The 21,149-nt window shown below is 45.2% G+C and overlaps 1 protein-coding gene across 1 annotated transcript in view; it reads right to left on the bottom strand.

Moving 5' to 3' along the window:
* LOC135820114 (uncharacterized) overlaps positions 1-20,693 on the bottom strand; it is a 36,150-nt gene extending 15,457 nt beyond the window's left edge. The window contains exons 1-11 of the mRNA XM_065333423.1: positions 20,471-20,693; positions 16,115-16,174; positions 14,970-15,041; positions 14,563-14,624; positions 13,755-13,841; positions 13,027-13,054; positions 12,036-12,150; positions 11,577-11,678; positions 9,986-10,041; positions 672-774; positions 277-329 (exon numbers count right to left, since the gene is read on the bottom strand). Coding sequence (XP_065189495.1) covers positions 277-329; positions 672-774; positions 9,986-10,041; positions 11,577-11,678; positions 12,036-12,150; positions 13,027-13,054; positions 13,755-13,841; positions 14,563-14,624; positions 14,970-15,041; positions 16,115-16,174; positions 20,471-20,648 — 916 coding nt within the window. The 5' untranslated portion in view covers positions 20,649-20,693. The remainder of the gene's footprint in view (positions 1-276; positions 330-671; positions 775-9,985; positions 10,042-11,576; positions 11,679-12,035; positions 12,151-13,026; positions 13,055-13,754; positions 13,842-14,562; positions 14,625-14,969; positions 15,042-16,114; positions 16,175-20,470) is intronic.
* Between the last annotated feature and the right edge of the window lie 456 nt (positions 20,694-21,149).

Here is a 21,149-nt window from a genome sequence, read left to right on the forward strand (position 1 = left end):
TTGGACTCAACTTCAGGGACCACAAAGGGGACTTACAAATCGAACATCATTTACTACTGAAGTGAATATATCACACCGATAATGAGATGCACCTGGAAATGGGGGTGCAACTTACAATCGAGTGCGACCTACTATCGGGGACATACGGTAATTACGTGGAAGTCTGGTGTGCTGGCCCTGCTCAGACAAGCATTTCAATACTAGAGTCCAGCCATCCAAAACTCGCCCCAAAGTGTCATGCTCTGGGCAATCTTCAGGCATCAATGTAGCACTTACACAGATTAACGTTGGGAGGAGTAGGCGTATCAAAGTTCCACATGGTATACGTTCTGCAGAAGCCAAAACGCAAAAAGAGAATGTTCACTCGAACAACAGCGGCAATCTTGAAATGTATTACGGGCATCAATAGCCCATGCGTTTTTTTTTTTACTTTCATTTCTGATAATCAGAATGCATCCGCCATGGGTTGCATACAAGAATCGGCAAGAAGCTCTGGAGAGCTGATCATGCATACAGGCAGTGCAATGCATGAACATGTTAACCAATAAAAGCTGCTTCGCAATGAAACGGACTGTCCATGACCAACATGGCGGGAATCTCGCTAACCTTCACCCATTTCAACTCAAGCCCTTGCCGAAAGCGGTACTACATTGAGACAGAGAATTACTTACCCCGGGGACAGCTTTAGAGAATGGACGCGTTCTCCGAGACCATAGATGTTTGGACTTGAAGGTAGTCGAGTGGCGATGGACAGGTACTGATCAAAGAATGCGACTACATGCCATGCATGCACACAATAGAATGTCACACAAACAGAGCAAGACATGGCAGAAAAAGTCACTACGTCCAAGTAAGCATGGTAAGAATAATTTATAGCTCACTTTCCTTGAAGTCCTTCATTTTGAGTGAGACGCTAGTCATTATGGTAAGGCAAGATGGACAAAATGCCAGTGTGTTGGATGACGTATAATAGAAAGGAAAACCTGACCCAAGTACTTCCGAATTTTCTTTAACCACATCCATGAGGATGTGGTTAAAGAAAATTCGGTGCTGAAGAACCTACAAAAAAACGTTTATTCGTCGCTGCCAGCTTCATTCGGTCCGTCAATTCAAAACAGTAATATTCTTTTCATTTGATCCGACAAGTCCACACGGGTGGAGTGGAGTATGGCTTTTAAACTGTTCGTGCTCTCGACTGCAAACGTCGTGCGGTCTTGTTTGATCAAATGAGGAGAAACGATTACTGCTGAAAATCAGCTACCGTATTTACCAGAGTAACACGTTAAGCCGGACTTTGAACACTCAAAATTCACCCCAAAAAGGGTGTTGTAGCCTATACTCCGATGATTATATTGTTAGGTACCTCCTCCCGTACCTTTTCTAGCTGGCCTGCATGCACTTGCGTACTCACCTATTGTCTCCTTTTGTTCCGTTGGCCTGGGTAGTTACTTGCGCGCCCCGGCATATTTGCCATAGCTACCCAGGCCCTTTATCTTGCCGTTCAGACTTGCTCTCTTGTCTCACTCTTCAATAATCACCATGTAGTCGTTTCGTTCGTCTTGGTCTCTTGTCCCGTCTCTAATAAAATTAATGTCGGTCCACCAACCTACCTGTTCCCGTCGTAATGTCTGGAATGTCGTCCTTTCTCGTATTCAACATTGGCGCCCGATTATTGATCGACCCACGACCCTGAGATCATCCCATGCCCAGCCGTCCTCAACCGCCATTCGTCTCGTCTATGTCAACCTCGTCTCGTCCATGTCAGTCTTGTCTCTCCTACGCCAACCTCGTCTCGTCTCTATCAACCTCGTCTCTCCTATGCCAACCTCGTCTAGTCTCGTTCAAGCCATGCAGGTCAGCTACCTTTCTCTCTTTCTTTTTTTTGTATGCGTTCCTTCTACGTCAAACTTTTTTTCGTGAATTTTTTTGTAGTGTGTGTGCGCGCGTGTATTCATAAAACATTACCAAGTTAGGGGTCCGATCATGGTGAGCCACGCTCTAATATTTGGATGTTTAGCAAAAGTGTAACTAGGCTGTATTAGCCGTGCAAAATACTAGTAATTCACCTTCCTCGTCAAACTCCAATAGTTATTACACACTATAAAAAAATAAAAATAAAGTAAATTATCGTATCCGTTCCCGAAGGGAACTCACGACGGCCGCTAACACCCGATAAACCCTAGCGGCAGATGCAGCGCCTAACGGTGGGGGTGAGTGGGTAAGTCTCACAACCACTGGCACAAGTGCCGAAAGCGACCCCATTAGCTGCATCCATGTACCCCTTGTGCCTGGCCACAAGTTCCCAGTTGACTGTGGGTAGCAGCACGGCTGGAAAAACCGCTCCCAGGCAGGACTTGGACCAGGTACCTCTCGTATCTCAATCATGGTCTTTGACCAACCCACTGTGCCTGCCTGGTACACACTATAAGTAGTACAGGAATGATCTGTAGTGCATTTTTAGTACACACTTTTGTGAGATCCGTGCGCGCGTGCAATATGTGTGTGTGTGTGTGTGTTTCTCCTTCAGTCATTTTTTAAAATCTTTTTCTCTTTTTTTTCTCTCCCCGAGGACGCGGGATATTTTTTCATGGAGGGGTGGTATGTTAGGTACCTCCTCCCGTACCTTTTCTAGCTGGCCTGCATGCACTTGCGTACTCACCTTTTGTCTCCTTTTGTTCCGTTGGCCTGGGTAGCTACTTGCGCGCCCATATTTGCCATAGCTACCCAGGCCCTTTATCTTGCCGTTCAGACTTGCTCTCTTGTCTCACTCTTCAATAATCACCATGTAGTCGTTTCGTTCGTCTTGGTCTCTTGTCCCGTCTCTAATAAATGTCGTTCCACCAACCTACCTGTTCCCGTCGTAATGTCTGGATAATGTGTCGTCAGTCGTCCTTTCTCGTATTCAACAATATTAACGGTGATATATGGGGTAGAGGTCTGCATCTCATGGCAAAAAATGGGGGTGCGGCTCATACTCCAGTGCGGTTTATTTGCCGGAAAATATGGTAGTTGCCTTCTTATGCATCTCCATTTTCCCCAGCCCCAGCCAATTCGGGGTGCTAAACTCGCCTGACGCACATGACCTGTACAGGCGCACAGCAGCTGTCATGCAGACTCACGCACATGCACACAATGGTCACTTCAACAACAGACGCAATCTTGGAACGCATTGTACGCATCAATAGATAAGACGTTAACTTTCTTTTCTGAAAATGAGTTCACCCCAACATCCCTTTGTACATAGCCGTTAGTCTTGCTATTCTTTTTACTATTGCCTTGTCTCAATGTGGTTACTAGGCAGATGTCTGTTATAGTCACATCAAAATACTGTAAATAATATCCACACCAAATTCTCTTAAGAGAGCATGTCTGAGAATACCAAAGTATGTGTGCAAGTGGATCTCTCCGACTTCGCTCAAAATTTGCAGGTAGGTTCCCTTTGGGGTGTGGATCGATTGTGCAAAGCCCTTGAAAAAGGTTCTGAAGGGAACCTTGAAATTTGCATACCCCTCAAAAATGGCCGAACTATCACGGCATTTACGGGTCTAGAAAATAGTCACGCCACAGCGTATTCGAACAAGCTATGAACAAAACTCCATCAAGCCAACATTGCCTCACCTTAGAAGAGTTCCCGGAGCAGTACCGCTTAGCCACGCCAGGATCCCAGAAGACGAAGTCCATCACCCCCTGACGCCACAAATGATCGTCTTGAAAATAGCCAATTTACAAGCGCTGGCATAACAGCTAGCTACGTCCTCAATTGGCAGGCAGATAGTAGAACACCTCTTCTAGCGCTGAGGACATGTTCCCCATCTTCCTTTTGGGGTTTCTTGAAATAAACTTTTTTGAATTTTTCCTCTCGAACATGCTGAAATACGGCCAAAGTCATACCTGCGCAGGAAAGCTCGCCCCTCCGCGACGTCTCCTCAGCAATTTCTACTCCAACACTACTCCCAAGGCCGCAGAACAAAGTGTATTGTTGACTCTGACAAGGAAAAGCAGCGGTGATCACTTGTCACTCCAAACGACAAGCTTCTCCTTGCGCCACCAATAATTTTTTGTGCGACTGTTGATATCATGATGCAAAAGTGACTGAAGTCCTCATGAGCTCAGCGCAGTTTTTGAATTTTTATTGCAAGATGCACGGTGAGATCGCGTGCTCTGTGACGTAGGATGACGCTTCCTGGATCACGATACGCGCGGTAGGCCTTTCCGGATTATGTGTTTGCATATTTTTGCATTTTGGGGGTCAAAATGCATTTTGCCCATTTTGACCCACTTTGCGCCAGGGAGTCGTAAAATACCGGTATTTTACGACTCCCTGCAAGCGATAGGTACTTCACGATCACCATGAATGATCACCATGGTGCCAAAAGTCACGCGACTAACTGTCGCCATTTTGTTACCATGGCAACGGTGGCATTTTTTGTGCTTTTTGGGTAAATTTTTGCATTTTCTTTAGAAAAAAATTTGATTTATAGGGGTTTTTCAAAACACTTTCCATTTCCATTTTAGACCAAGAAAAAACGCATAATCCGGAAAAGCCTAACGCGCGGCCATCGATCGCGAACGTGTCTGGAACGCTACACGGAACAGACCATGATGCAGCGATGGCAGAGGTAAGATGAGCTGCATTTCCTGCTTGATCTGCTGAGAACCCCCACAAACTGTCCTAGGAGTGTTGCAATGGCAGCAAGCCGTTGAAATATGCCCCACGTACAGCATGGAGAGTTATTCATCTTTCACACTTACCTCCTGCAATCCCGAACATAGTCCAACACTGGACCAACAGTAAAAGTCCCTTGTTTTCATGTCATTGCTCGACGAAAGTCGAAAGCTGCTAGCTCGGTCGCTTTGCGTTGACTGGCACGCGAGCAGCACTGGCTAGCTGCACGCGCACTTGTCGCGTGAACTGCATGACAGATCTCTTACGTCATAAAGAATGTGATTTCATCATCATTTCACTGGTCTTCGACCTACATGGTCAGCGAAAGGCCCGGGTCGTAGGCTACAACACGGTCAGCGTGTTCTTGACTTGAGCGCAGCAACAACACAAGTGTGATCACTTCCAGACCAAGGCGAGTAACAAGCGCACTACATGTAAGGTGACTCTGAAATCTCGTGAGCCGTGATCCACGCGACTTGGCATTCTACCGTCACAAGGCACGTGATTTCACTGTGCCTCTTGGAGTAAAATTCAAAAACTGCGCTGCAGGACTTCAGTCACTTTTGCATCAACAGTCGCACAAAAAATTATTGGTGGCGCAAGGAGAAGCTTGTCGTTTGGAGTGACAAGTGATCACCGCTGCTTTTCCTTGTCAGAGTCAACAATACACTTTGTTCTGCGGCCTTGGGAGTAGTGTTGGAGTAGAAATTGCTGAGGAGACGTCGCGGAGGGGCGAGCTTTCCTGCGCAGGTATGACTTTGGCCGTATTTCAGCATGTTCGAGTGGAAAAATTCAAAAAAAAGTTTATTTCAAGAAAACCCCAAAAGGAAGATGGGGGACATGTCCTCAGCGCTAGAAGAGGCGTTCTACTATCTGCCGGTGTATAGTTCTGGCCAATTGAGGACGTAGCTGGCTGTTTTGCCAGCGCTTGTTAATTCGCTATTTTCAAGACGATCATTTGTGGCGTCAGGGGGTGATGGACCTCGTCTTCTGGAATCCTGGCGTGGCTAAGCGGTACTGCTCCAGGAACTCTTCTGAGGTGAGGCAATTTTGGCTTAATGGAGTTTTGTTCATAGCTTGTTCGGATACGCTGTGGCGTGACTCGTTTCTAGACCCATAAATGCTGTGATATTTCGGCCATTTTTGAGGGGTATGCAAATTTCAAGGTTCCCTTCAGAAACTTTTTCAAGGGCTTTGCACAATCGATCCACACCCCAAAGGGAACCTACGGTAGTACCTGCAAATTTTGAGCGAAATCGGAGAGATCCACTTGCACACATACTTTGGTATTCTCAGACATGCTCTCTTAAAGGGGAAGTCCGGTGAAAAATTTAAATTTCAGGGTTGGTAGAGTTTCGGGCGCTGAGTCGAATGGTGTTGGTCCCACGTGTCTCCGACAAAGCGTTCTCGAGATATTTCCGTTTGAAAAACTGAGTTTCGGGGGCTGCGCCATGACGTCATGCGGCCGCGCCACACCCTCTGCAACGTCATAGCGTGCAGCTAGGTCAAAAGGAGTGCGTGAAAGCAATAGTGTCAGTGCTATTTCAAATGATTTGGCGACTGATATTAGGTGGTGCAAGCGACCCCGAAGACCTGTAACTCCTTGTGAGAGTGAGGATGCAGCCATGGCTGACCTTCATGAGTTCGGTCTGGGGCTGAGAACCTCGGTATTCAGCTGAAGAAATGGCCGCGCGGGCCCGTCAAGAGTTACTGAGTTTCCGACTGATGAAGAAGCAGCAGCTATTGCAGACGAGGCTGATGAATTATCAGATCGCTGGAGAGCAGGGTCGCCAAAATGGAGAAGAGTGATGCGAGTGCTCTAAATGTTGTTCCATACCGATTAGATTCGCTTAGACTCCAGTGGCCTGCCACATGGTGATGTTTTGGTGCGAACTTGGAATATTTCGGACTACTCATTTGGAGAACAGTGCAGGCTCTTTGAACCACGGGCACGACTCTTCGCTCGCAACGCTATGGAATCTGACAGTTCTAGGTCCGGGAGCTGTTCCCTGTTTTGTCACTTGTCACGGTTGTGCACTCATCGCTGTAGCATAAAATAATGAGGCAGGAGCGGAAAACTAAAATTTTCTTTCTCAAAGCACAATCACCGGCACCGGCAAGGAGAAACGCACGTTCTCTGACTACATGACTGTACAATACGACTGATACGAGTGTAGTACATGACAAGTCCGTGTGTTGACTAGTTTTCTGAGTCTTGTGTCAGTTGTGACTCGAGTCTTGTTGTAGATACTACCCCAGCACGGCAGTGCGGGAGTAGTTCCGTCTGTGATGAGTTTGTTGACTGCACCACAGCTAGATAACACACTGCACGCACTGCATGCACGCAGCGCACAGCGCGTAGAGGCTGACGGAAAAAGTCCAACTCGGAAACGGCTAAAATATGGTATAACCTCGAGGTTTACCGAGCTGAAAATCACAGGGTATGTAGTGTTTGTAACACTGAATCGAATGATCTTGGTCCGAAGAAGCTGCGACAAACAGTTCCCCAATCGAACGCGCTCCGAATATGGCCATTTTTGTACACAACTAGATGGTGTGGCTACCTGGCTGCACGCTGTGACGTCATCACCTGGATCTGGGTGATGCGCGCTCAAATTCGCACATGTTCGATTGGGCGTATCTGACGAACCATAAGCCGCAGCCTCCTCGGACAAAGACCATTCGACTCAGCGACTCGAACTCTACGGACTGTGAAATTTAAATTTTTCACCGGACTTCCCCTTTAAGGGAATGGGAGTTACAATACTACACAATAGACAGTAATAGTACAGGAGCCAAGTGGGCAAAATGTGACTTCCCGTTCCCACTTTGGGTGTACCACGATTTTTTGGGCTCATATGATAGAGGGCCATGTGTAGATCACCCTACCACTTGTTGTCATTCTCAGAACTTTCTGAAAGGTGGTGAAAATTGCGATTGAAATTGCCTATGATTACCATGGCAACCGGATACAAAATTAGCATTTGTGTCACTTTGTGTTACTTTTACGCCACTTTGCTATTGGCATCTCCATGTATTTATTCCAATCATTCTAACTGAAGTGTTTTGAAGCGAGAATAAGAACTCTTTTCTTCTTGGTTACCATGGCAACCACGAACGATCTACAAAATGACAATAAAAAAGAATCAATCAACTTCAGAAATGCTACCAAATCAGAAGAACAACTGTCTATTGGGATAATCCTGAAACTAAGAGCGTCAACCTGCTATTTCAGGCCTGAAACGTAATGATTGATACCTGGAAAAGACAGTGACACGTACATCACGTTCCGCACGGACACGTACATTGTAGGGTAAAATAAAATTCCAAGCAGCAAGTACATGTAGTCTGTACTTGTGTCTAAATCTACAAGTATGGGGAATGAACTGTAATGCACCAACAAGAAGGGATTTGTGTATACTGATATCATATGAGAAGACAGCGCACGTCATAATAATAGCGATCTTTATTAGGATGAACCAAAGCCAGGCCTATCAAAGGGTTCACCGCATTGGAGACGTACATGGTAATGTTCAAACTAGAAAAGTTTGTAGTACAGCATATACAGAACGGCAGTGGGCCTTTTACCTGTTACACTGCCCCTTGCATTTGGTGGGCAGAATGCAATGCACAAGAGGTACAAAGGCCCGGAAAATCAAAGGCTTATTGGTACCGCGGTATTTAACGCTCCTACATGCATCTCCTCTGCTTGGTTATATTCCGGTGCTGCCTAAAAGTTCTGCTTTCCTCCAGACCAAGGCAGGTGCCAACATATTAAACTCAGCACGGGCAAGATCATGACATGTTTGCTCCACGACTTGCTTACTACTAGTATCTTCCAAAATTACAATCCATATCCTGTCTCTAAATATGGCTAAGCTCAGCTGTCATCTGATCCTGGGCGGCATTGGTTCGGCCGTGTTCAACGACCAGTGATAATGCATGTTCCTGGATCATGCAATTTCTGCTGTCTTAGCGGGTTCCGATCATGTCATCTTGGAATTGCCGACAGCATCTTGACTCGGATGTAGCAGATTAGCCAAGAGCTTGTATTTTTGCCAGGTAGCCCTCGTTGAACTAACCCACAGGAGTCAATCAATATTTCCAGGATTTACTCGCTGCAAATTCAAGTCTGTCTTATTGCCCAACATGCCTTGAAGCGGTGCGTGTGCTACTTGCAGAACTTGAGTAGCTATAAAGTCGGTGGCAGGCCCCGGCTGCATGCAGAGGATAATTAGAGCAAACAATGATAACTGCAACACACCCACATACACCCGCAGGCCGACAACCTTCATTGCACAGTTATGGGTCCACACACGTCACTTTAGTCCAGAAGAGTTTCGGCCTTTGAAAGAAACTACTCCGGGGGATGTAGTACAGGACTATCTTTGGGCAAGAAATTAATAATTCCAGAGATTGCCCCCACCTTGGCGGCCAAATGGTAACATTTTCAATAGGCACAGTTCGCACATGCAGAAACAGTTCAATGCCACATGTGCATGTGAAGCTCACCTTCATCAGGGCTGCACCATTTTGCAGTAACCAGTCACTGTCCTGTAATGTTGTAAGTCGAATAGAACTCTGCAACAGGCTATAGTATCAGCTGCTTTTATGATAAATTGATGAGACGGTCGATGAAAGTGGCTCTCTTCATGATAAATGCCGATGACACCACCTACTACTAGTCTATGGGTAAAAAGGATGCAAGTAATCCTAATCTGCATCGCTACGACGAGGGGATACAGAAAATCTCAAAATCATGACTTGAATAAAGCTGCTTCACCACTGCTGGATGTTGCCGGATTTCTTTCCATGTGGAAACTTATTTATTCATTTGCTACAGAACAGAACATTTGCTACATGTAGATGGAATCGGACGAGCAGTACCTTGTTCTGTGGCTCTTTCGTCTTCCGGTCGTGCAACGCCGGAGTCGAAAACAGATCAAGGACTGCTAGTTCCTTTCTTGTCACAGCGAAACTCCGAAAGCGAAAAAGACTGTACTAGCGTACTGACGTCATGAGGTTGTACGCACCCAAGATTCAAAACGCGTGCACTCTACGCAAAAAGTTCTCGAAAATGCTTGAAATTACTTGAGATTTGCGAGGCCTCGTCATAGCCGATCGACGAATATTTTTGGAAGAAGAAGCCCCTGGAAGTCGACCTTCCAGAAGGTTTCAGAAATGACAACAAGTGGATTCCCCCTCTACAAGACACTGTCTCGCGATTTGTATCAAAAAATCGTGGTACGCTCAAAGTCGGAACGAACTATTTTTCCTTGAGGTTTTCACCCACTTGGCTCCTGTACTATAAGAACTTACAGCCATCGGAGCTTGTGGTTGCCGTTGAGTCAAAAATGATCTCGCCATCAGATCTCCTATAAATCCGATGAAAACAGAAGAAGTTGAACTCGGATGGTTAGCTAATATACAGTCAGTATCGCCTATAGCGTTGGTGTTTGATTTTGAGCATTTTATCACTATAAGCGATATATTACTATGACCGATACTGCATGCAATGTATGCGAGTGGGGTGTCAAGCGACTCAGCGCGCCGTGCACATACGCACTACTTATATGTACAATGTCATGTAGCTGGCTGTAGCTCCTGACACACAAAATCAGCATTTCCTCATGATGGAGGCATATTTTGGCAACTTGTACAAGCAAAACTCACCAAACAACACTCACTGGACAAGTTCTTCACGAAGAAGTAACACCCTGTTCTCCTCTGACATCGATTGATTTTACATCAATCACTATAACCGATGGAAAAATAGTGTAATAAAGGTCTTTGGAAAATATGAATTTGATCACTATAGGCGATATATTACTATAGACGATTATTACTATACGCGATAACTGTGCATACTTAGTTATGGCAAATGAAAATGAATTTGAGAAATCGATCACTATATCCGGTATATTACTATAGCCGCCAACCTTATAGGCGATACGGACTGTAGTTATGATGAAGAAAGGAAAAGGACAAGATGTTACGAGTTATGACAAACTGTCCACCAACGTAACCAGAGAGAAGAAGACCATTATTATCAAGAGTCCATAACCCAAGAGTATGCAACTGTGATCTCTTTTCTATGGGCCAACCGCGCGGCGCGCTGCCTTCATTACATCATTCAGCTGCAGTCCGCGCACTGCGGAAAATCAAACACCGCACTTTCCCTCTAGTTTGAAATGAACTTTCGTACGGAACTGGAGTTCACGCGCCAGAATTCAGAGATTGTGTAGGTACTGGAACGAATCGAGCAAAAACGGATGGGCTCGTGCGAGAAATTGAGAGTTTGAATGCATGCTTTCAGAGCGTGATGAAGGCAAGTTACGTAATGAAGGCAGCGCGCCACGCATGCACCCATAATCACAGTTGCATACTCTTGGGTTATGGACTCTTGTTATTATCAATAGACCTTTTGCGCGGTGTACAGATGTACGAAGTTCAGTACTAGGGCGTAGGTGTGTACAGACCTGTTAGGGTGTTCATTGTGTGCTATGCATGCGCATTTGACCAATTTTAGCCTCATAATTAATGGCAAACAATCCCTTTTCCAACTTCTTCACTTTGGTTAGAACTAATGACTAGCTAGATCTTTGTCAGAAAAAGGTTTTCCTTTGCAATGCCTTCAGGGCCCATTTCTTAGTGGAAATAGCAGAAAACACAATAGGGTCCTGCACATTCAACAACACCCATTAGGTTCTACGGGATTCTACGGGATTTCGTGCATCTGTACAGGGCGCAAAAGGCTTATAAACCAGTGTCTGCTCCAGAGCCTAGTCAGGCGGGTCAGCGATCCTATTGGGGAGGGGGGGGGGGTGAGGGACTACTTGCACCCGTTGGGAAAAAAAAAGACCATGTCACCTGTGACCCCGCCCGTTGAGAAGATTGACCCGATGCTTACCGCCCAATCTTGATAAAGAAAACCTCGCCAGGTTCAGCGATAATGACAGTGTACATTGGGTTTGATGCTTGCTTGGTAGGTGCGTCAGGCACAGGTGAGAATCTTTAAGAGACATACAGTGCGAAGAAAGATTAATTTGAAGAAGAGAATATGAGAGAAAGCAAGAGAAGTTCCGAGAGGAGAGGCAGGGAGGTAGAGAGAGAAATGCAGATGAGAAAAAAAGAGAAAGGGAGAGAATGAAACACAGAGAAAGAGGGCGAGTCAAAGACATACATAGAGAGATTGACACAGACAGATAAACATGTAGAGATTCAAACAGATAGGTAGGCAGATGGACAGACGGACACCCAGACAAAGATACAAACAAATAGGCGTACATATAGATTCTAAAACAAGAAGGGAAAGATCACCTTTTTTCCACATCCATGTCAATCAGCGATGCAATCCAGACAAACTTACTTGCTTGGTATTTCCCATCTCTGGCTGGTATCATCCGTAAACTTGACATGTAGTCGCTGGTCAGTATCAAAGTCAATTTGCAGCATCACAGGCGTAATTGGAGTGCCATAGCGACCTACATTTACATTGCCAGCGTTAACACATTCATACATACAAATAAAGGACGAAACAGCTCTATCCGCAGATTGAATACATACACATACTTCAGCACCCACATGGGAACAATCGTAAACAACGCCTACATACGAATATGCAGGCACGCACGAACAGCCGGTGACATACCCACACATGCACAAACACACACGCACGGGCGAGCGCATGCACACCCAAACTCGGGAGAATGAAGTTGAAGACACCACTGCATATTTATCAACCATAAGTACAGCTGCAGTGGTGTCTTCAACTTCATTCTCCCGAGTCAAGCTCCGTATGAAGACATCCAAGAAGAAGATTGCATTAATGAGTCCAGCGGGGACGAAACGTACGTCGCAATCGAGCTATGTCGTTGCTGTGTCATCATCTATGTGCCATGCGCTACTTGATGTACCAGCCTGCTATGCCGGATACCGCCAGCCATGCATTGACCAGGCGCCAGGCGCAAACTGATGGTAGTGGTGGTGAGAAGGAGAGCTCTGTGCCAGAACTTTGCAGCCTAGAGAGCGTGTGTGGGCAGGCGTGTGTTTACCGCCATATTGCCAGGTGTGTCTTTACCACCATATTTATCGACTATTTGGGTCACTATTACTCATGCCATCATGCGTAGCCATATGGCAGCGGTACTCGATTCAATGCCTGGGAAACACTCGTCATGGTACATGGGCACAGGCAGCTCACCCAATCTTTACTGTATCACTGAAGAGAAAACTATAACCGAATCTAAACCCCCTTGTAACCTATTCCTTTGCTCGACCAGAAGCAGGCAACTACACTTCGGCATCATTTTTACAGCGTTCATTAGGAGTAACCCTTAAAACATACTAAAGAAACCAACCTGAGGAACTATTGGTGTTGAGAGATGCCTACAGGGATATACGCAGTCACATACACAGGCACATACACATAAACCGGTCCATACACAGACACATACAGAGGCACATACACATTCACACATACATGTATAGACAGACAGACAGACAAACATACACACACACACACACACAGTCACACACACACACACACACACACACACACACACACACACACACACACACACACACACATACACACACACACAGAAAAACACCTGAGGAACTATTGGTGATGATAGATGCCTACAGGGATATACGCAGGCACATACACATAAACTGGTCCATACACAGACACATACAGAGGCACATACACATTCACACATACATGTATAGACAGACAGACAGACAAACATACACACACACACACAGTCACACACACACACACACACACACACACACACACACACACACACACACACATACACACACACACAGAAAAACACCTGAGGAACTATTGGTGATGATAGATGCCTACAGGGATATACGCAGGCACATACACATAAACTGGTCCATACACAGACCCATACAGAGGCACATACACATTCACACATACATGTATAGACAGACAGACAAACACACACACACACACACACACACACACACACACACACAGCAGAGGTGAGGTAGCAACGGCAGCAGCAGCATAACCAACAACTGCAGCAGTACATTATGGCTATGCTGTCCAAGTCACCTTCAATCCAGTAGGCGTGTCCCAAACAGCGGTTACAATATATTCTGGGCTTTCAGTGCCGGGTAGGAAGCACTGATGTTGATAATTCTAAAAACAGACATGAAGGAAAAGTTCTTGTGAGAAGGAGAGCTCTGTGCCAGAACTTTGCAGCCTAGAGAGCGTGTGTGGGCAGGCGTGTGTTTACCGCCATATTGCCAGGTGTGTCTTTACCACCATATTTATCAACCATGAAGGAAAAGTCATACACAAAAACATTCCTATTTTGGATCCTGTGATATATTTTGACTCCAAGCACAAGAACTAATTAATGTTTCCATAGCGGTCTCATGTCCGAAGGTCCTCATTATCAGGTGCTCATACTTCATGGTGCGAGTGGACCTGGCCACAGACAATTAGACCATCATGGATGCGGAAAAATCGGCCTGTAGCCGAGTCTGACGCCAACTGTGATTTTTTTAGGCTAGGAGGCCAACCTCCCCCCCCCCCCCGCTCTCCGGCGACTAACAGTACTGTATACCGTACAACTTGTCAAGGCGACCACTTGGATAAGGCGACCACCTGTCCTAGAACACCACTGAAACCAGGACCAGGGGATGTTATTTCCAGTCAAATGACCCTGGATAAGGAGACCACCTGGTAACAGAGACCACGTTTTCCAGGTCCCTTGAGCGGTCGTCTTAGACAGGTTTCACTGCACTGTAAAAACAGATGTCGTCAAACAGAATTGGCATCTACTGCTATCATTTTTGAACGCACAAAGCCGGGTACATACATTGCAAAGTGGATGCACCAAAGTTCACATGCTTACATGAAACTTGAGCCAGGCACATCCCATGTCCTGGCATTGCTGAGCTTGAATGCCACTATACCCTAAAGCAATCAAGCAAAAAGCCCAAAGCTCACATTCCACAGGCGTGACCACAAGCATTTTACGCATTTTTTTTTGCATGCACGAATGTACGCACAAACATACACAAACACACAAGCATGCAGGCACATGCACACACGCGCACACACGGGCAAGAGCACGCAAGAGCACATGCACGCGAAATCGGAAATCCTCCTACATGTACATGTATGTCCCATGGAATGTTCGTGGATGAGAATTGATCGTTTTAAGGCGTTGACATTTCCAGATTGTCACAACAACAGCTCGATAATTGGTGATATTAAATTGAAGTGCCACACATCGTTACCCAAAGGCCAGGAACATACCACAATTTTGCTGGACTCCTTCTGGAAAACTATCAGTAAGTGCTGGACTGCCAAGCAAGTCGGTCAATACCTCTGCCGGAGGAAAGGACAAGAAGGAAAGAAAAATAATATATAGTTCAATTCAAAATGGTGGGAATGCACAATGTCTCCGGTGTCTCTCTCTCTCTGTTTCTCTCTCTCTCACTCTGTATCACTCTGTCTCTATCTCTCTGTCTTCTCTGTTTCTCTGTCTGTCTCTGTCTGTCTCTGTCTGTCTCTCTCTGTCTTTCTCTGTCTTCTTTATCTCTCTCTCTCTCTATTTCTATTTCTCTCTCTCTCTCTCTATTTCTATTTCTCTCTCTCTATTTCTATTTCTCTCTCTCTCTCTCTCTTCGTCTCTCGCACTGCCGATCTTTCTCCACGTAGGCAAAATTTCTTAGAATATCCCGATAAAACCCCAGCTCACTTTTATTTACATGTAAACCATTCCTACCGGAGTGAACAATTAATGTACATTGATGCTAACAAAACTCGGATGCTGAGGCAACAGTGAGATGTAAAGAGAAATGCACCTACATGTCCCTAGTTGTGACAAACAGTCCGCCAAAGTAACGAGATGATAATTATACAGCCAGTTATTGCGGCAACAAGGCACAAACCTGACAAAGATATTGAGACATTCGACGAGTTCCAGGTTCCAAGTCGTAAAGTCGTTGGTTTGCACTCCCGTTGATGTGCTGGAACTAGGTGTCAGGTCGCCGAATGTCTCATTATCCTTGTCAGTTTTGTGCCGTGTTGTCGTACTATCTGACTGCATTATTTTCCCGTTACCTTACCTTGGCGGACTGTTAGTCATAACTCGTAACTATTAAACGAAGTAGCGGTGAGGCATCCTGCAGCTTCATAACTCGAAGAGAATTGGTGAGCACACATGCTCATTCCCTGGGCACTGCAAATTCACAACTCATTTCATTTTACAGAATCATTTTCAACGTTTCGGCAAATTGCCATCATCAGAATGCAATATGAAGTGGAAGTCTGCCAAGGAGGAGTAACTAATAATTACTTTAATATACAATGTAGGTCATTTTCTCTTTACATGCATTCTTGACTGTATAATTTCGTACATTTAGCATTTCCTCACTTCTACGGTCAGTAACACTTACGGGCTATTCGTTCAAGTTCCTCAACGAAACCATCAGTTGTTCCAATGTCTGGTTTTGATGCTGAATCGTGACACACCAAGAAGAAAGAGTGTATTCAAAACCTTCTCTCAGACTCAAGTAAACAAGGTCTTCATGAGTAGTTTGAGGGAAAGTTGCAAAATAGGAAACATCCGACGACACAATTGGTTGTCACCACCAGGACTCGAACAAAGGACGCTCGCTTGTGGCCACTAAGCTATTGTGTAGTCGTCATTTAAGCTGCAACATTTTAACATTTCCCTCTGACTTCCAATGATTCCACACAAGCTGGCAGGATGCAGCCCTCATTGTAACCCACGCACTTGAACGTCACGTACAACGTAGCACGCAAGGAGCCCCAACACATGACATATTCAATAGTCGTTTTGAAAGTCGAAAATGGGAAAAATCTGAAGAATGAAATTTACAGTCTCCACCAGGACTCAAACATGGCACCATCGCTTAAGGCCAGCGATGCCCTACCACTAAGCTTTGGTATAGTTTTCATTCAAGCAGGGACCGTTCAACATCGTTCGTCAGACGTTGAAACTCGTGCTTCCTATGCAACCACACATGATGGTTCCACCAAGACAAGCACAGGTGTGCTTCTCAGCTCTGCCGCTCAGCTCAGCTTCACAGCTCAACCTGAGCCTTTCAGCTCGTTTTCGTCTTGGCTGCGCACACCTTCCCCACCTATGTTATTATTATAACTTAGAACCTCCCAAGTTGGAAGGCTGTTGGAGTGCGCATCCCAGACGCGCTAGAGCTGCTTGCCAGTTGGTTGTAGACCGTCAGTGCCATTGGTCAGTGTCGTGCAATGTTATCGTATGATCTGATTGTTTTAAAGTATTTGGTGGTGTTAGTGGGCATTATAGTGTAACTTGTAGCTAATTGGTCCTTTTCTTTATCGTAAAATAATCGTTGACTCTCCATCCGAGTCTTAGTTACCTCTTCACCTTTCTAGGATGTGTCCAAGGAACCACAAACTGTTTTGACCTACCCAAGCAATGAGCAAACTTTTAGCACCCAAGGAACGACCATATTATAGGACGTGCCAAAGTATGGCAGACTATTAGGATGTGTCCAAGGACGCAATTTCAAATTTGAACAACAGACATCAGGTCCATGTACAATGTACATGACGGATTGTACATGACTCCTGACAGCTTTCAGTCTCGGTAACAGATTGCGTGTTTGATAACATCAACATGAATAATCGTTGAAGAAGGGTTTGGTGCGACTTCGGTGATAATTGGTGTATTACTCCCTGCGTGGGAGCTTGCGCTTTTCCTACCGACTCTCTGACTTGACTGACTCACGACTGCCATCCAGCGCACACAAGAAGTCCATCGAACCGCCCACTCGGCAAACCTGCAAGAAAGCACCACTCCCTGCTCAATGAATATGTTTTTGTTTTAAAAAGCACACTCCGATTGCGTTGATCGAAACATTAGCTGCACTGAAAAGGAAAGCAGGTTGAAACGTTCTGGCTCGCTGTATGGTGCACAGCCCAGTGCGGTGCGCTTTTGCGAGCCACAGTCACGAGCCGATCACAATCACACATGAAGCATTGTTCAAATAAAGATTAGTTGTCGACAAACCAACTTGGCTATCTTTGATTTTCTGTCTGTATTGCTGGTGCATGGTCAGTACCTTCAAATTGGCCATTCTGCACTGGCTGCTCAATTATAATCTGAAAGCCACTGTACTGGTAGCTGTTATGAATAGTGACATACCAATCTCAAGCGTCAGTCGTACAAATTCTAATCTCTTCGCTATTTGCCACGGGTGTGCTGCTATGCAAGCTATGTCGAGGAGTATTTTCAAATGCAAGCATGGCATGTCGCCATCAAGTCTCTATTGTCGGCAACTAACCTGGCAATTGCACTCTTTCGATGGCGTGGATCGCTCTTCGTCACAATAGTATGACATTGTTATAGCTCGCATGGCTAGCTGGTCCCACATGCATTTTTTGCGACACCCCACTTTCGCACCTCTTGAGTTGTCGCTGCCTGCGACACATTTTCAATCACACTCGCAGTGGTGGCCTGCGGAACCGAAGGCTATAATAATTATTATAGTTTTTTTGGTATTGAGATTTTCTGTCATAATAATTATTATGTAAGCACATTTGCTTTGCCCGTACAAGAGGCTTGTTTCAAGGCTATAGCTTGTGTTTTTCTGAACATTCAAGTGATGCTAACGCGGATCCCGCGAATATTATAATTACTATTACTCAAAGTCGCACACAAACACAAAACAGCAGTGCAGGCTATGCCCGAGCGATATGAATTGGGCCTGATTTTATGAGGCCACCAGCGATATTTTTTAGCTCCCTTTCAGTCACATTGCTACTGTCTTCCTCTCCTGCTTTTAAAACTTTGTTTAAAAGAAACCATTATTTCTAGCATCGGTTCTCTCACAAATGAATCCCTGATTAGGTCTGTTATAACTTCGGGAAGCCCACTCTTGTTTTAGTGCCTTTCCTGTGTTCTATTGGCATCCCTGGTTTTCGACCTATTGATTTTCTCCCTGTTCTTTGATTTAAATTCTCAGATTTTATTTGAGTTTATCTACTTCTATTTTCATTATTCTATTGGTTTGGCGAGACTCCCATGATAGGTATCCGCTTACCTCTGGAGAATCCGTAAATAAACAATACAATGCAATACAATGGATTCTAAGGATTCTCCATAGACCTTAGCCTTATTAATTAATCAACGGGGGCTACGTCAAAATCTTACATGGATGAAGAGGAAGAAGCCTAAGGGATAATAAAAAGAAAGGAATGGAAAAGACGTTGCGCTGCAGCAATTTTACCGCGCTACATGTATGACAGCAGTAGAAGTAAGTAAATTATCGTGTCCGTTCCCGAAGGGAAAGCAGTACTCTACGTGAAATGTATCCAGAAATACCTGACCTGTACATGAACTGTGAGTAACAGCTTGTACATGTACATGTACGTATGCCACCCTGAGCCATCCTGAGGCAAAATGCACTTACAACAATTACCTTGAACTAAGTTCATGTACATGTACATGAACAAACTGGCGTAGACAGTACATGTACATGTACATGTACTGTCGTACAGTTTCATCTGAAGTCCGCGGCGTTGCAAGCACTGCAAGAAGCAATATGTCCCCCCCCCCTCCCCAGCACCAGCAAGAGGAACAATGCAACTGAGGTGCAATTTAGTAGCTGTGCAATAATTTTTTGTCCATCCTGTTCAATATCAAGGGACGGTGAGATATGCTAGGAGTAAAATGTTTCCTTTCAAGCCATACACGATCGCGTTTGTATTGTAAATGAGAAGGAATGACAAAAATTAGGTTTTCCAGGGCAATAGTACCCGAACCATCTGGTGGGCTCAGCTGTTGTACACAGGTATACACAGCAATTGTCTGGATTAGCCCATTATCTCTTCAATTTGCTTCATTACACAGCCGAAAATCACATACCGGTAATTATAGAACTTAATTTAACGGTAGTAAACTTACTTCATCGACTAGAACCTTGTACCAAGTATAAAGTATGTGTGGAAAGGCGCCAGGAAACATACTCACTTTATACACATACACGTACAAGTACATGTATGTAGACGCATACGTGTATATACGCGCTCAATCGCACACGAACAAACATACACACAGCCGCACATAGAATACACACACACAGTCACACACGATCTGTGGCGCTGGTATTTCAAGGATACAAGAGCAGTTCAAGAGAAGGCGAGTATAAAACAATGTGCTACCTCGTGAGCAACAAATGAGCGATGTGAAACTCTACTTCAAATAAATATCCCGCACACTGTGACATCCTCCTCCATTGCTGCTCGAGAGCTCATGAGAAGCTCACTCGTTGACCATTAGAACTATTCTGAAAAGGTTCTGCAAGGTACAGGACAGCTTGTCAGGCAACAGTGCCCACTGAACAAGTTTCTCCCTCTACACTTGTTTCTGTTCCTTTGTTTTTCCCCAAGAGTAGAATATTGTCCAGCAGCATCGGATCAAGTAGTCGCTAAATATAATCTGATCTATCAATTCTTCTCCGGAGAGAGTTCCCTTGTTTCGCCCTTAGCCCCGTCTTCTCAGCAGAGCTATGAATTACTGGCCAAACTGATCACGATGAAGTTTAGTGAGCAACCAAGCCTTGTGTACACTAGGTGGGCGCACCAAATCAGTTCAAGCAGCGAGAAACAGCGAGCTTTTGTACAAGGGAAGGTAACTTTGTCGGTTGATTACCAGAAGTAGAACTCGAACATTGAATTGTTAATTTCCTAGGGAGACGGTTTGAGTCATTGCCCATTGCATCACTATTGCCGCTTTGAAAACTTACCTTCCAATCCCAAGTTGGGCAAGCCTTCCAGGTTGGTTTCATGCGGCCCCGTTAGAGTTTGTTCCATTCTTGCCGTTCGGAACGGCTCCGCGGTGCTCACGATAGCGGCGCTCAACTGTGAGAACACGTATACTACCAGCACGGTAATCACGGGTTGGATGACTAGAACGTTCATCATCTCTACTACAAGTACTAGAGATGCCCTGAAATGGAGGCTAATAGAGGAGAGTGAAATGCTCATTCGTGAATCACCCAAACCGAGTTGTAGTGTTAGCGCTGGCGGCAACGAGTGAACAAACACGGCGCTGGATTTTGCAGGTAAGTCGCAGCAAGGTGGACCGTGGTTCTGCCTCGGTGCCGTCACTGCATGTCCTCGATCACCGACGCTAGCTTCAAAGTATCACATGAAGCACATAATTATCGCAAACCTCGAACAGGTAAAAGTACATGTAGCTGCTCTTCGCATTGTACATTCAGCTTGCTGTCTACAGCATTGGGTATATTGTACATGTACATGGTACAGCCTAAAAAGCTTTCAAGAACTTAGCACTGGGTACATGTGACTAAATTGAAAAGCAATCGTCTGAATAGTGAATACACATTACGGCATTCCGGACTCTCAAACAAATACACAACTAGCAGTGGACGTCCATAGGCATTGGCGAATAATGCTCGAAAA

This window comes from Sycon ciliatum, chromosome 6, assembly GCF_964019385.1.
Source record: "Sycon ciliatum chromosome 6, ocSycCili1.1, whole genome shotgun sequence".
Classification (NCBI taxonomy): domain Eukaryota; kingdom Metazoa; phylum Porifera; class Calcarea; order Leucosolenida; family Sycettidae; genus Sycon; species Sycon ciliatum.